The 13,445-nt window shown below is 39.7% G+C and overlaps 1 protein-coding gene across 4 annotated transcripts in view; it reads right to left on the reverse strand.

The window, feature by feature from the left end:
* gabrg2 (gamma-aminobutyric acid type A receptor subunit gamma2) overlaps positions 1-13,445 on the reverse strand; it is a 59,934-nt gene that overhangs the window by 35,888 nt on the left and 10,601 nt on the right. For all 4 annotated transcript variants that reach the window (XM_033641901.2, XM_033641915.2, XM_033641910.2 and 1 more), the window contains exons 2-4: positions 12,198-12,337; positions 5,434-5,501; positions 2,049-2,269 (exon numbers count right to left, since the gene is read on the reverse strand). In XM_033641901.2, coding sequence (XP_033497792.1) covers positions 2,049-2,269; positions 5,434-5,501; positions 12,198-12,337 — 429 coding nt within the window. The remainder of the gene's footprint in view (positions 1-2,048; positions 2,270-5,433; positions 5,502-12,197; positions 12,338-13,445) is intronic.

The raw sequence follows: 13,445 nt of genomic DNA on the forward strand, positions 1-13,445 counted from the left end.
TCTGAGTTCCTTAACAAATTAATGAAGTGGAGGGGTAGTGTTCTGCATAGCAGAACATCCATCACAGCTTGATTGAGTCCAGAATAGTTCACTTTCTCTCTTATTATCACTGATGATATATTGTGGTGTCAGTGTGAACGTCTGCTGTATTTATGATGGCGTGTAAAATATTATAATAAGCACAATTAATATTCCCCTTCAATCTATCCTCCTCTTTTACACCTTTAACATGTTCCTTGTTAGTTCCAGGGATTTTACACCAACCCATCAGACAGCAGTAACTTCTTGACTACTATACTATACTATACTACTTCCAATCAGTCGCTCTTCAGGCAAGAATGGGCCATTGGATCATCAAGCAATATTTCTAAGTTGCATAACATTTATAATATTCAAAAAAATATTCCCAAAGATTTCAGAAACTCAAACTAATAAAAAAACAACAATAAAAAATTGAAGAAGCCAAATGCTACACACAAAAGTGCCTACAAACATCAGTTTATGGCGATGCAGTTCCAGCGTTTCCTTGTCACTAACAACATCCTGCCTGATTCAGTAGGACAGGTTTCCGGCATGCAAATTAATGTCAAATTTAAAATGCTGGAATTTAAAATTGCCCTGAGCCTGTTCAGGATAATCAGTACCATGAATCATTTATGTAGAGAAGCCGTAAGTTGTTGGGTACTTCGGAATACTTTAGTGAAGCACATGTGTTGCTTGTGGTGGACGCCAGGAAGAGCAGGGAGCCCCTAAAACCCTGTTTCCACTGAGCATTACGGTACAGTTCAGTTCAGTACGTATTTTTTTCCATTCTCACTGTGGAAAGTTGTGGATGGTACCAACCGTTCCGCACTGTCCCCATTTTTGGTCCCCCCTCTGTTGGGGTACCTAGCACACAGATCTGGTACTAAAAGGTGGAGCTGTGAACACTGCAGTCTGTTGATTGGTCATTAGCTGACGGTCACTGTGCTCAGGGCTGAGTAGTGGTTGGTTTTGAAACCACTGTTCATACTGTGGCAAGTTTTACATTGGTAAACTGCAACTATAAAAATAAAGGATATCTTGCTGTCTCTTGCAGCAGCTGGAGTCTGAGAAAAAATATTCAATTCACTGGGCCGACTGCCAGTGACTTTTAAGGTACAACGTTTACTTGTAATGTTACTCAATGCATGAGTTGACGACTTGAATCCATCAGCGCAACTTAAATGTCAATATGACGACTTTGACCATTCAGTTGTTTTTTGTCTGTCTTTGATGCCACAGACTTTTAGTAACTTAGGACTACATTCACAAACCCCCTATTTTTTAGTATCCCATCGAGAGACTCTCACTGTTCTGTTTTGCTCTGAAAATGCTGATGTGCAACCTCATTGTGTGGACAACAAACAAGGTATAGACATCCGATCTATGAAGAAATACAGCGAGTGCTGGATGGAACAGTGAGTGACAACAACCTCGCCCACATTTAAGAGTACTGTTTTCAGTGGAAATGCTCAACAGACCTTGGGTCTCGATACCATGTCTGAAGGGTTACTTTTGGTTCCAAAGATACAATACCGAAAGTGTTTGGTGGAAACTGGGCTGGCAACAAATTGATAATCATCCAAATAAAAACAGAAAATGCTGCATAGTTATTGTTAGTCCAGCTTTAAATGCTCAAATTGTTGAGCTGAGACTAGTTAAATGTATTTTCACTGTTATCTTTTGCTTTCTGCTTTATTCAGCAGAGAGCACTAGAATTAATAGCTTATGTAAATATATTTTGAACTCCCCATCATCTTAGCTATCATTCCACTAAATTTAAAATTAGATGCCTTTTTATCTCTCAGTTTAAACATAGGAGCATTATAACAGGATGCATGATGGCAGAGATAATGACAGCTGACAATTTAAGCTTTCAGTGTAATAAAATGGTGGTGATAGTGGTAAGTAGAATGATGCGGCCGTCCAGTCACACACTCAATCAAACTGTGAGTCTAAGATGAATGACAAATACCCAAATCAGTTCAATAACTCATATCTCATCGTAAGCATCCCTGACATTCTACCTGAGGGTGTAGAGTATCCGTCCATCATTCCAGATTCGGAGCATGCGATTGGGCGTGGTGATCCAGTGGGCGTCGGCCTTCTTGGAGTTGCGGAAAAAAGTGTCTGGAATCCAGATCTTCCCGACCATGTTGCTGTTGAGACGCAGGACCTTCATCGTGCTGTTGAATTTTAACCTCCTGTCGTACCAGGTCTGGGCGAAGAAGATGTCGATGGTGTATTCCTGGCGACAGATAAAACACAGTCTTACCCGAATTGTTATGTTGAACTTGAGTTTAAAAGCTGAACATGCTTTATGTAACACACGAGATGAAAGTCTCTGTTTGTCAGGGGAACCTCGCAAACAGTATTGTTTGCAACCACTGCTGTCACCAGTGTGTGGCTTTTAACTGTGAGATGCAATGAGATCAAATGTTGGCTGCAAAAGCACTCATCTGTTTCTTCTGTGAGGGGAACTTTTCTATGTCAGTGGAAACTTAACGCTGGAACACATTTTGCAGGCACTTTTTTTTTTTTTTCCTCAGACAAGATGGTTTCTATTCAGGCCAAGAAGTCCTTTTGTCCCGACTAAAGATTTCTGTTGAAAAAGACCATCTTGACGCCCTCAACCTGAAAATTAAATGTTCAACGGGGCAATTAATAATTCCCCTTGTTTGGCTCGAGTATTATCTAACCTCATAACCTGGTGCCTTGGCAGCACTTTGTCCTGAGCTTGACAAAACCTTCTGTCTCCTATTCAGCCCCTGTGAGAGCTGTTGGAAGCTACATATTAGGGATGAAAAGGGGCATGTGCAGAGTTGAAGAGCTGAGAGCAAAGGTGTGATGTGGTCTAATGTGAGGGGGGCAGGAGAGTCAGCAAGTGAGAGCGAGCTATCAGTCTTATTTATTTTGTTATTTGGAATGGTTGAGCCCTGAGGTTCAAAGTGAAGTACAGCAGGAGAGAGAGAAAAAAAAATCTGGGGATTTGTGTGTAAGAGGGCATAGAGGCATTAACTTCCTGACAAAGCTTAGCCCAACAATAAAGCCTAAATCCATGCCAAAGAGTCCTAAACGAGATTTGAAAAACAACATTTTCACCAGGCAACATTCCCATCCTTTCAACATCTTTTTCCCTCCACAAAGGACAGGCAGACAGTTCAAATACAATGATGAGAGAAAGACTGAATGCCTTAGGATCTTCATATGGGCCCTGCTGAGTAGGATCAACATTTTTTTTTCCTTTAACCTATACATACTCTGGGATCTTTTACAGAATCTCACTTTAAATTCAAACAGAAGCACACATCCAAGAACAGCAAAGAACAGCTCAGCTCTAGTGGCTACAAAGCATCAATAAATGATTCTACTTCAAATCCCTCCCTCTCTTCCTCTCTTCCTCCCTCTGTCCCACCCCCCCTCTAACATGGGCTGCAATTTACCATATTTCAAAGATTTCTGCTCAATTAAAAATTTAGAATCGTGCTCATGTTGAGATGCTCTTCAGAAAATCTACCTACCACACCACATTTGTCATATCACAGTGCGAACACACTGGCCCAACCACGCTGATTACATATGAATGTGCAGCAATCAGTCATCGTTTCATGTCAGCGTGATGCCCTCATCACACACACACACACGGACGCAGGCAGGCTCCCTAATGTGAGCGCAAAGTCACATTTTCTATCTGATCTCATCAATGCTTCTCCTCCAACTTCGCTGCGGCTGCCGTTATTGAGAGTGGGTGTTTTTTAGCTAAGACTAAGTGAAATGGAACGCCACCACCATGTAGAGCAGACTGCTCGGCAGAATTACCATAGAAGTGGGTTCTCAGCGGGAACCTGCCACAGCAAACAATGACACAGAAAACAACGCTGATGCGAGATTTGCCAGAGACTCTCATTTTCTAATCCTCCTTCCTCTCTGACAAACATTTTCCCTCTCCGCTATCAGATGAACTATTCTGCCCTATTTTGGTCGTCACTGGAGCATGACAGCTTCTGGATATATCCTATTACTATTCCCCAGTTTTCAAATACATACATACATATATATATATATATATATATATATATATATATATATATATATATATATATATATGCGTACAAATACAGTATATCCATGTGTTATTGTGGAAAACGTTACCAAAACAACATGGAGTAGGGTCTTCTTATCTGAATCTGACTTTCAATTGTGGTGATTTTTATAAAAAGGAATACACTGATGTGATTTTTGGAAGCAGGTCTCCCACTCATATTGACTGAAACTGATGTGCATCATTTTAAGAGTAGTATAACAAATGCTACACAGACTTGGCTTCACAAACATCACAAGCTTCTTATTTCTCAAAGGAATAGTGTTGTTAAATGATAAAATAACACTAGAAGTGTACAATAGAAGACATGATGACAAAAATACCAAATCCATAGTCATCCAGATACTGACAGAAAAGGCAATATGACCAAAACTGGTATTTCCACATTGGAGATTGATGCATGCACTTGTTAATTAACCTGACTGCAAGTTATTTCATAGTTTCATTTCATGGTTCTCTAGATTACTGGAAGATTTATTAAAGACACAAAGGTTTTATTTGCACATTTTTATAGATGTAATGTTTAAAGAAAATAAACAGTCCTGCAGCTGTTGAACACAAACATAATTCAGTGCAACCAGTACGCAATTTACATGTGTCACTCTAACCACAACAACAGACAGACATGATCAAAAGCTTAAAAAACAACAACCTTGTCTTCAAACCAGATCCAAGGAAAATCAAAAACCAGTTGTTTATTTGAACAAACCACAAAGAGCTTGAACAAGTGACACCTCAGATTGTCGCTGATGCAATTTCTTGGCAACTACAAAGTGCAAACATCTCAGGATCTGCAAACTCATGCAGCCATTTGCAAATATGCTGCTTTGAGATCTGCCCCGCGTGTTGAGCAACACAATTGATCAACTGTTAATTGCATTAAAAGCCTCTCATTTCTGGCAAAATATCCAAATAAGAGGTGTTTAATGCAACGCAGATGCATTAAATGGACCACATTCTTCCCCTGTGGTGCAGAGGCCAGTGCAGTAGTTAAGTAGCTGATTGACACCTGCATTGTGTTGCTGCACTGCAAGGGCAGTGGGGCAGCATAGTGATTAGGTGGACCAACCAATCCACCATGACAGCAAGCATCTGCCCTGCTGAAGTGTGCTTGAGCAAGACAGTGAAACCCTGCCAGCTCCAGAGCAGAGAGCTATACTCTCTGAATCATTATATGCTCAGCTCCCACAGGATCATGGAGGCAGGCTGAACACAAATAGTTAGAAAAAAAAAATCTTCTTCACTTCTACATGCAGTTTGAGGGTGATTATTGATAACAATGATACACATTAACAGGATATTGCACTCACCATATTGATGGCATTTACTGGACCGATGCTGTTGACAAACATGTCTGTGTGGATCACTGTTGGTTTCACTGCAAAGCACAAGAGACGAACAATGATTTATCATGCACTTACACAACAAGATTTAGGAAGTTGTAGAGTGGTTTTGTCTGTTATCATCATTATCATCAGTGAAGAAAAAGCAGGAAATAATCTCCCTGTTGCAATGTGTGAATACAAAGCTGCTGTTTACTGCTCAGCTAGCTTTCAGTGTAATATATTTTTAAAGTTTTATCTAATACACATTTGACAGACAGGTGTGTATGATGAAATCATCTCAAAGAAAGTTTTGGATTCTTGCACACTGTCTGCACCAAGTTCAGTGGAACTGTTGTCACCGACCTTAATGAGGATGCAAATTCACAATATGAAACAACATATTTATATTCAAGCCACAGGCTGAAGCAAAAAGCAATAAAAGACCATCAATAATTGATTAAAACAATACATTGCTAAAATTAGACAATGCAAAGTAGGTGATGGAGAAAAGGGCAAGGAAGATCTGACAACAACCGATCAAAGTGTCCTATCCAAACTGGAAATTACTTCAAAACTTTCAAGAGGGTATCTTCATAAAAAAGAAATAAAATAGAGAAAAAAAGAAATAAAACAAATTAAATTAGATTAAATTAAACAGAATAAAATAAAAGGAAATGAAATAAAACCAATTAAATTTAATTAGATTAAATTAAATTAAATCAAACAGAATAAACTAAAACAAAAATATAATACACTAAATATCAAGATAATATTTTCAGTAAAAACATTAAAACCAATAGTAAAATGTTTTATGACATACTAGGTTGATATTTCAATGCACTACTAATGAAGACAAATGTAAAAAGAAAAAAAATGATTGTCTCATTTCAATAATGTTTTTTAATCAATTACTGACGTCGTAATTGTCTCGGGTGTTTGTAATTTGGTGTTTGATTGTTCAATAGGTTGTTGCAGCCTGTTGCTAAGTAAGAATATGTTGTAGATCTCATATTGTGAATTTCTGGCTCTGACTATATAATAATAATTAACACTGTGATGCTAACCATTGGCTTGTGAAGTCCTGTTTTGAATCTCGGACATTCTGCCCTTTGCAGTCTTAGATTTTTGTAGCCAGAGGTGACCATACTTGAACAAGAGGGTAGACTGAGTATACATGGTGAGGCCTCGCAGACAACCTTAGACAAGCCCTTTGTTACGCATAACTTTTAGCCTTAATAAAATGTAAACGGGTTTAAAGTTGTCATGAATGGGGAAATTAGCTATAGAGACCAAAATTGTATTTGTGTTAGGCTGTAAACATGTTTATTTCTGCTGTAAATTTGGACATTTTCATAATGTAGGTCGATGATAATTGCCTCGCTTTTGGAGCCAGCCTCTAGTGGCCATTAGAGGAAGTGCACTTCTCGGCACTTCCACATTGGCTGTAATTTTCAGCCCCGGAGACTGATTCATTTTAGCTAAATTCTAGGCCACTGACATTCACTTCACTCAAGCATATACCAGTATTTTACTAAAATATTCTGACTGTATTTTTATTCTACTCTTTAACATTATCAGAATGTTATCTGCTCTGAGATGCATCAGAAATTGCTGATGACAGAGAAATCCCTGTCCCTTTGTCTGCAAGGAGACTACACCACAACCTGCAGGGCCAACTTCATTTCCAAACAGGCTTCCAGCCAATGTCAGAGAACCACATGCTTTGTCTGTATTTACGGCCAAAATCCTGACCCATTTAACACAATACCTTTGTCCCCTCTGCAACATCCCATCCATCCTTTTCTCTACCCTTCTATGCTTCAGGCCACTGAGCTCCTCTTGATAGCCAATCAGTTACTGTCTTTTCTCACAGACCTGCTGATGCCTGACGCTCCCACAGAGACGCACTTTTAGGGGTAGAAGTGCCTCGTAAATATTTTGACTTGGTAAGATTTGACAGAAGATTACACTTCCTATCAATAAACACTGCAACATTAGAGCAGCAGTTACATGGAAACTGTCTTCTCTTGAGCCCCTGCATGCATTTATCTGTCCACTGCCATGCATTACACATCTTAGTGTCTTACTGAGGTGGACAGACAGATGTCAGACAAAGTATGGCTGAGGAAATTGGACAGCTTGGTGTCAAACAGGACGCTTATGCTCAGTCACATCCTCTATGTCAGCTTGGATCACTACTGTACGCTTTACTATGTAATGCGTGTGTTTATGGATGAGTGGACGTTATGTTGGAGAGGAGAGTCGGGTTAAGACTTGATGTGGGAGCTGCAGTGAGTACGAGAGATAGACGGAGGGAGTGAGTGCAGGTTTGCATCCATTTTTCATGTCACTCACAGGCATACATCAATGTGCATTGCACCCCCACCCTTCAACATACACTTTAACATACATGAGCAAAATCATGCACACACACACACACACACATAGACACAGGTGCACAATGCTCTCAATGAACACTAGATCTCACAGCATTTTCTAAACAATCAAGTATTCCTTTTGTCAGTAAGTGATGAAGACTAGTGCACATTACTGAGCCGACATAATTGAAATTACTGTTACTGAAAATGTGATGCAGAGAATATGTAACCCTCGGCTGCTTTATTAGTCAAATCTTACATAAAGATACAGGCATGGTATAAATACAATATTAATAAATAAAAACAAATGTGTCTTATTTCATACCGCCAACTGGAGAAGTGGATGTCTTTCATAAATACGGCAACAGATGCCAAGGAAACATTATTCCAAGATGCCAGTGAACATGAAGTGGTTGTGCTAAGATTTCTAACTCGCTGTCTGAGACGACATAATACATGCCAACACACCCACCACAGGCGTCCTGGTAAAAGGCTGATAGAATTAGCTCATAGACCCTGACCAAATGCAGCATCATGCATTAGCAATCATTTGGACCTGTTAATTAAACTCACTGTTTAATAACGTTCTGTCCTTGTCGTTTCTCTCCTTACTTGTGAATTCTATGAAACAATCTTTTTTTATTTTCTAGTAGGCAATGACCTTGATCAAAGCCAGGGATGCACTGTGATTTAAGAATTACAGATTTTTCTCTCTCTCTTAGTGTCTCTGTCCTATTTGCTTCAGTTTTCATACGTACAGTAGACTCCAGGGGCATTAAAATTAAATGAGCATCACAATGGACTTCAAAGGGAGAGTGTGGCACAATCGGCGATGAATCTAAATCCACAGCTTTTCAGCACTCTGAGGAGTGGAGGAGAATCTTTCCTTTGCCTTGGTATGGTTGGTTGGTTGATTGGTTGGTGGATCAGATGACAGTATAGCCAGCTAATTATAACCCCTCTGTAGCTGTGGAACTTGGCAGCAGCTGGAATACCACCGCTGAGTGAGTGAGATCATAGCGTGTTTGAAGATGATGGTTAAGACGGTGGCAGCCTGCCGCCCAGCTATGCAGCGGCTCTCTGCGCTGAAGCTGCACCTCAAAGCACATCTGAGCTGCTCTTCAATTTATAGCACAAGCCCTCTTCTAGAGTCTTAAGAATAAAGATGCTGGCCTCCATGAAATGCTTCACATTACATGCAGCATTGTACATATACAGAATGTGGAAAGGACATAAAACAGATTTACTCTATGTATCCGTGTTACTCAGCTGCTTTCATCTTGTGCCAACATTTCAGTCAATTCATTAGCTGTGCTTTAAAGTTGCATCAGGTCAATCCTTGGCAATGTTATCTCCAGTTTGGTCCACCTGAAATAACTGGCCATGGAGGGGGCAGCTACGCCCCCAGGAGCAGCGCCGTGTTTTGAAGCCAATTTAGCATTGTGGCCAAACCATGGAGTTACAGGGTCCATCACAGGATGCCACCGGAGCCCAAAATAGACTTATATCGCAAGGTAGATCAGTATATCCACTGTAGATCAGTGGATATATTTTTCAAGAGTCACAACTCCCTAAAAATAACTCGTTTCACTGATGGGATTTCATCCATTGAGTCCAATAACGATTCTCAAGTCTAAAAGAGCCACATATGATCGCCATTCAAGTTAGCAGAGGGCTAAACTGGAAGCTAGCTGTTTGACGGACAGAAGTCTCTCGTGCACTTGTTCAATGGCCCAACGATGCGGAAGGTCTAGTTAATTTCATACCCTGGAAGTTGAACTTTTTTTGGCCCCATATGCCACTGACAAACATTTTTGGAATGAGCTGGGCTTTGCCTCCAACGCTGTATCCAGTTCTCTTTATACATCCTTATACATCCAGGGATAGCAAGAACCTCTTAGTGTCAGGTGTGAAGAAGCGGCTAATTAGGTTGAACTATACTTCCTCCTTAGGTCAACAGAGATGGGAGCAGTGACAAAGTCCGCAGCACATTCTAAACCAGGAGTAATAATTAAAAGCTGGGCAGGTTTGGAGCATCGTAGTAGCTGCCATGTAACCTCAACATCCAAATTCCAACCATAGGAACTCTGTCGCATGATATACCTTTCTGTCTCTCCTGCCTATGTCCAGTCTGCCTACAGTGTTCATCTGTCCAATCAGGGCAAAAATACCAAAAAATAGGGAATAATGATAATAAAAATATATAATAAAATAGGCAAGTTTAAATGTTGGTGGCTCCAAGTAGCATGGACACCTAATTAAAACCCAGAAATAATATGAAGTCAGATAAATGAATCTGTTACCTGCCCAGAACATGATTCTACTAACTGAATAAATAAATGAATTGGAAACTGGCTCATCGGTTTGTGATTACTTCATCTGGCAGAGATACAAAAAGGGTCAATATTTCTTCTCTGGATGGAGCCCTTTGTTGCTGCTGTTACGGGTGCAGGTTGCGTATTTCAGTTGCAGTTTTCCTCTCCCTATGTGTGTGTACACCAGCACAATACACAACACCTTATTTAGGCAAACAAGACAAATGTAAAGTGCCTCCATTGTAACTCTGTGACATAGACTGATAAGACCAGGGCATTCTGCCAAACTATTCTTGCCATTTGCTGCTTTAACACAGCACTACCCTGCACCCTTACAGAGGTTGGAGAGGCATTTCATTGCTAGCATATAGAGTGGTATATCTTTATTATTCTGTAAGGGTCTGTGACAGATTCTGACTTAAACCAGTTTTCCCAGGAATACTGACCCATGAATCAAGTATTCAAGGGTACTGAATATCTCCCTATTCTGCTCTTGCAGATGGACGTGACAGGCTTTAGGATATATGTGCACTTGTGCAGACAAGGGAGCCCTGCCCAGCTGTCTGTCAAAATGAAGGGTGTAAGCTACTCGTCTACTTCTCACATCAACAAGACGGGGCTTGCAGGACCATGATGGACTGCTATCTTGACCATAACATATGCATGTACATAAACACAAGTATGCACACTTTATAATCAGCCCAGCAGCCTGTCAACACACTGCACAAACACACACATAGAATAGACAAAGGCAAACACACAAGGACACCTTGTACTACCCAGCATGGAGTAATAATGAACTGTATGCAGCGCATATTAAATCCTCTGTGTTCAATTTCTACAGCCAGTGAATATGCATAGGCCATCCAGCTGCAGCTGGCCTAGCATTTTCATTTCATGCCATTAAAAAGTCATTATTTCTTATCATTTCACAATTTGCAGGAGAGATATTCAAATATGTATCAGGTGGCAAGACTAACATTATTACTAGCTCTGACCAGAGGTGAGGAAAGTCTCAAGTAGGTCACAAGTCTTAGCTATGGAGGCAGAGTTAAGTCCAAGTCTTAAACCTTGTGTTTTGAGTCTTCAGCAGGTCACGGGTCCTCTGAATTTGATGCCTGCAAAACTCAATGGTAAGCTCCTGGTAAATAAGCAAAGACTGCAAAATGGACCTTCCCCTCGTGTTTGTGCCATGTGACTGGCTGCAGCTGCCATATTAATTAAAAATATATGACTGTTGTCAGGAAGAAAAAACTACTTTGTATAACATGATTTTAGGCTTTGGGCGTTGGAGGATATCAATTGATTCCAAGCCATCAGGCCAGAGTCCAAGTGAAGTAATGTGTCTCTGGTGTTGAAGTCAAATTGCAAGTCTTTGTTTTTATAAAGACAAAAAGTCAACAGATTCCTGACCCACACACTGTTGTTGTGTGAGAAGCCAATTACACCAGCAATGGTGATTTTCGTTCGCTCTCACATCGTCTTCTGCCTGTTGAGGAACATGTCTGACCACAAGGCTGTTTCCTCAGCTCCGTAAGACCTTGTGTTTTTTATTTAAGAAAAAAAAATCTGATAAGTATGTGCACATGAAGTGTCACTAGATGTGTTTTTAGTAGTATCCCCGCAGTTTGCATAAGTGCCTTAAGATGCAATTCCTCTAATTGCTGCTTGATTCTCCCAAAAAAAGGAGAAATATTCCCTTTAATGTATTTCTTAGTGACAATTTTGAGAATCATATTAAAGATTAAAGAGGGGTGTATTTTGGGGCTGATTCGCTTTCATTAACAAGTGTTTCAGGCTTTACACCGTTGCACAAGCACAGATTATCTGCCTTCAGCAAGTGAAAATATGGCACGCTCCAGGCTCCTTCTAGAAATCAGTGGGTGACATCACACATGCTACATCCCCTATTTTCTACAGTTGATGCGCAAACTGCTTGGATATAAGCATGTATGTCAGTCAATGAGTGCATATATGCAGTTGATTGCACAAATGTGGGTGTACGTCTTTGTGATTCTGCGACTAAACGGATCATCTGTGAAAAATCAGCACCCACCTCCGATGTCAGGTCTGAGTTTGTTGTCATATCCGTCTAGTAGGCTGTTTAGGATGTGCGTGACGTCACTCTCGTACACTTTGGGAGTCAGCACCCACGTCTTGTTAGACACCTCATCATCGTCATCAGTCTGGAAGGAGCTGCGGGGAGGAGAGAGAAAATAAATGCATGCAATCAATATTTTTTTTTAAGGACAGCAAGCAGTGTTTTTCCTTGTGTGCTCTGCTTGCTTTATAAAGACATGTTTGGAGATGAGAGACACAGCCAGAAAGAAACGTCTTTTGAATTTCTCGATCAAGGTCAGGAGATGAACTTGGGACCATTTTCAGGGCTTTTCATCACCACGTCATTGCTACTACAGACACACCGAAATATATGTGATTAATCTTCCCTTTCTTTTTTCTTTCTTTGATTTCAGGTAAAATAAATGAGCTGCATCACTGGAAGACACTAATAGGAGATGCAGAAAATAGTGATATAATGTGATTATGTATGGTTTGAATCAAATATGGTACACATTCATGTTCTAGAACATACATTTTCTCAAGTTTTTCATACTGTAAGGTTGCCATTACTCAAATATTCATGTTGTTTTGGTCTACTGCCTGTTAAAATCATGTTATCTTCATTATATACCGGTCTATAATATGTGGGTTTATCCTTGGTGAGATGTCTGAATTCTTAGAGGAATGCCATCTTGTGTATATGTTGTAATAACAAAAGTCTCTTTAAACATGCCTTTTTAGTGTGATTCAGATTAATACTCCGATCAGATATGTTAAATTATAAGATCATTTAGTGTTTTGGTGAAGACCAAACCAGTATTTCAGGACTAATGTCATTATGCAGTTACAGTAGGGCTTAAACTAACAATTACTTCATTATTGATTAATATGGCAATTATTTTCACTATAATAGAGTAAACATTTAGTCTAAAAATGTTAATATATATATATATATATATATATATATATATATATATATATACAGTTGTTTTTTTTATTTAACCAGGAAGTCCCATTGAGATTGAACTTATCTTTTACAAGAGAGACCTGGCCAAGGTAGCAGCCAATCAAAGCACATTTAAAATGCAACAAATACAACCTATAATACAAAAATCCACAATGAAACAACAACTTTTCAAGCATAGTGGCCTCTCAATAAAAACAAGCACATGTCTCTGTCACCACATTCTTTATGATGCCCTTTAATTCATCGATGGAAATAAGTGTTTCTAATTTTAGATCT

Source organism: Epinephelus lanceolatus, chromosome 11 (assembly GCF_041903045.1).
Source record: "Epinephelus lanceolatus isolate andai-2023 chromosome 11, ASM4190304v1, whole genome shotgun sequence".
NCBI classification, from domain to species: Eukaryota; Metazoa; Chordata; class Actinopteri; order Perciformes; family Serranidae; genus Epinephelus; species Epinephelus lanceolatus.